The sequence below is a fragment of the Apaloderma vittatum genome, unplaced genomic scaffold, assembly GCF_000703405.1.
Source record: "Apaloderma vittatum isolate BGI_N311 unplaced genomic scaffold, ASM70340v1 scaffold8575, whole genome shotgun sequence".
Lineage (NCBI taxonomy): Eukaryota > Metazoa > Chordata > Aves > Trogoniformes > Trogonidae > Apaloderma > Apaloderma vittatum.
Window position 1 is genome coordinate 42738 of NW_009716479.1, and position 3623 is coordinate 46360.

At 37.6% G+C, this 3623-nt stretch overlaps 1 protein-coding gene across 1 annotated transcript; it reads left to right on the forward strand.

Moving 5' to 3' along the window:
- Positions 1-2571: 2571 nt before the first annotated feature.
- Positions 2572-3264, forward strand: LOC104274033 (ephrin type-A receptor 6-like; the record flags this gene model as incomplete). Its single annotated transcript, XM_009869546.1, has 1 exon — positions 2572-3264. A coding segment is annotated over one exon (693 nt), but the record flags the coding sequence as incomplete, so codon positions are not given.
- Between the last annotated feature and the right edge of the window lie 359 nt (positions 3265-3623).

Sequence of the window (3623 nt, forward strand, 5' to 3'; positions counted from 1 at the left end):
TATTGATTCAAAATGAATATATAAATATTTCTGAAGAGACTCTTATGGTAAGAGGAGGATATGTTGGATTTTCTTTTTTCTTAGTAGTTTTAAGAGACAGTAGTATGTTTAGGCTTTTTTGCTTTAAACTAGTTTACTCTGGTTCTGAAGACTGTTCCATATTTTAAAAAACTATATTGCCATCCCACCTACTGATCTTTTATTCTGGCTTTTGTGGGGTTTTTTGTTTGTTTTTGTTTCTTATTTTTCTGGGTTTGCTTTTAGACTGTTTGTTTGGGTCTTTGGGGTTGGAGTTTTATTTGTTTGGTTTTGAGACCTCTCTGGAGCTTATAGCCCATCTTCCTTTTAATGGGTTTTGATAAAGAAATAAATGCAGAACACCTTGTGCACTTCTGTTTCTTTTGTTCTAAATCTACATTGTGTTTATATCTGTGTATAACACAGATTTGTGTAATAATACTTAAACTTTTATAATATGTATTTTGTATGTGAAGAAAAAGGTGGTAGTCTTTGACTCGTACAACAGATGTGGTAGGCAAAATGGGAATCGGTGGCTGAGAGACTTGTCTATTTTATTTCTAAACAGCTTCTTCTGGTGAGGTTTTAAGGTTTTAAATTTGTTTTAAATAAAACTTAAAAGCAATTTGATTTTATTAATCTTTCATGGCTGTTTAATTTTGAATCAATTCAGGCAGTGTGGGTTCACGCCTGGCAAAAGTTCAGAACAAGAGGTAGTCCTCCAGACTTTATCTCTGAAGGAGTTGTGAAATGTGAGAAAAGACTTTGGCCCGCCCTGCCCTAACCCTTGACATCTGTCCCACCAGAGCATGAAATTCCCCTTTTTCTTTCCTCAAAGCCGAAATCTACTTTGGGTATTATATTGCTTTCTGCACGGTGGACTTTAGTGATAGTTCAAACCAATCTGAGGATAACGGCATGAGAAATCTTGTGCTAAATAGTCCTTCATCATACAATTTTGACCAAATCTGAATTTGTTCCCTTCTTGCCATGAATGCTGCTGTAGCTGCTTTGCCATTTCTGAATGCAGACAAATCATAGAAACCTTGACCAAGTCAGTAGGTTGTTTGCTAAGTATTTCCCATTGTCTGGCTATTGTACAAGTATGTTTTGTGATCCTTAGGATAGGATCTTCAGATTAGTTTATCATTCTTGCTGTGTTAGAAATAATCCCCCAAAATGATGCTGTAAAGGCCTTTGCTTACCCTATTTTTGTGTATAGCTTCCAGATGCACACTGCAGTGACCAGGAATTGCAATTCTATGGTAGTACTTGGAATTCATTTTTATACATGAATTCCATCCAGCATTTAAAATGAAAGTTTTCAGGCTAATTGAGCCACAGGTTATTTTTTTATCTGCTGTGATGGATTTGTCCACTCCGAAAGAAGTAGATCCACTCTTTTTTCTTTTATTTTTTTTTCCTATTCCCTCCCCCCTCCCATGCTGTTATTGTGTGTTTTTTGTGTTGTTTTGCTTTTTGTAAAGATTATGTGAAAGGTCTCAGAGATGTTCATGTTTTCCCACTTCCATCTTGTGACATTATTTATTCCTAAAACTCAAAGTAACTCCAGGATTTTTTTCTACATGTTTACATGGGCCTTATGAGTCATCTGATGTCTGGGGAATTTTTCTGAAAATGAGGACCTAACTCTTACCACATAATATCTTTTTCTGTGAAAGAGAAAGAGGACTTGATAGTAGTCTGTCTTTCCACAGTGTTTCTAAATGGTGATATAAATATATAGGGGTTTTTGTTGTTTAAAAATGGTCAACTGAACTTATACTTCCTGCCCGTTCTCCATCTGGTAGGCCACAGGCCAAACGTATCTGCTTTGTAATACTGAAGTAGGCACTCCTACTTCACTCCTCCTTCACCTCGTAACTGTAAGAAAGAGAATTTCTAAAGACAATAACAATGGCATGATGCCTGTGACATATATTTATTATTTTAAATTTTTTAAGTAGAAGTAAGTGTAATACATACCCTATGGAGCCAGAAATGTACCATTTCTATATATACAGTTAAATGTTTCTAGGGCAGTTGTGTAAACCAGGACGACCTACACCAAGCACCTTGGACACACCAAAACAGAGTGACTGCATCCCAGCTGCCAACTGTTGCTGGTCCTTGGCTGGTGCCATGTGTCTGAGTTGTGGGAATTGCTTGGAGGACTGCCAGAGGGCCAGCTCATGGGCATACCAGACAGGACTGTTGTAGGACACTTTTTTTTTTGGCATAGATGCTTAAATGATATGCCCGGAAATGTTCTCAGACTTACTGAATTTTCTAATAGAAACATGGCCAATATTTCCCTCTTCTGCTGAGCCACATAGATTTTACATGTTTTTATTGATAGAAGTTTAAGATAGAGTTTCTGAGGTAGAGCTTATACCATTCTGTAGTTGGTAGCTGCTTTTAACTACTGTATTTCCACTAAACTTTGAAGTAAATAATTATTCTCAGTTAAGTCATAGTCTATGTACATGGGCTCTGTGTATATGCATAATATGTATTTTTCTTAGTTATCAAACAGTTTTATTTTCTTTTCAGTGGGATGCCATAACTGAAATGGATGAACACAATCGTCCCATTCATACTTACCAGGTATGTAATGTGATGGAACCAAACCAAAACAACTGGCTTCAAACAAACTGGATCTCCCGTGATGCTGCACAGAAAATTTATGTGGAAATGAAGTTTACCCTGAGAGACTGCAACAGCATTCCATGGGTACTGGGAACCTGCAAGGAAACTTTCAACCTCTACTACCTGGAGTCAGATGAACCTCATGGAGTAAAATTCAAGCCAAACCAGTACACTAAAATTGATACTATTGCAGCTGATGAGAGCTTTACCCAGATGGACTTGGGTGACCGCATTCTTAAACTCAACACAGAAGTTCGTGAGGTTGGGCCAATAAACAAGAAAGGATTTTATCTTGCTTTTCAGGACATTGGAGCATGCATTGCTTTGGTCTCTGTCCGTGTTTATTACAAAAAGTGCCCTTTCACGGTCCGCAATTTGGCTATGTTTCCTGATACTATCCCAAGGGTTGATTCCTCCTCTTTGGTGGAAGTACGGGGCTCCTGTGTGAAGAGCGCTGAGGAACGTGATACACCAAAATTGTACTGTGGAGCAGATGGGGATTGGCTTGTGCCCCTGGGACGATGCATCTGCAGTGTAGGATATGAAGAAGTGGATGGCTCCTGCCATGGTAAGAAAACGTTTTTTATTTTTTTTTAATTTTAAAAAGCCTTATGTTATATGCACAACAAAGAGCTTATTGTATGTTGGAAATATTGCATCATGTTTGCAAGAAGTGCCTCTGGTCCATAAATAAGCAAAGTTACTTGAAGTCATGATACTATGGATTGCTAAGAAAAGATGTAGTTACTGAAAATGACCTGTGTAAATGTGTATAGATCAGCTAGTCACCTTGACTTCCACTGCAGTTACTGGAGATATGTGCATGCTTTGGGACAGGATTTCTCTACTGTGTTTTAGACATCTATCACAGGATGAGATGAGCAGTGAATGGAAAAAAAAAAAAACACAACACAACAAAAACCCAAAACAAGAAACACCGCTTTTTTTTTTTTTTT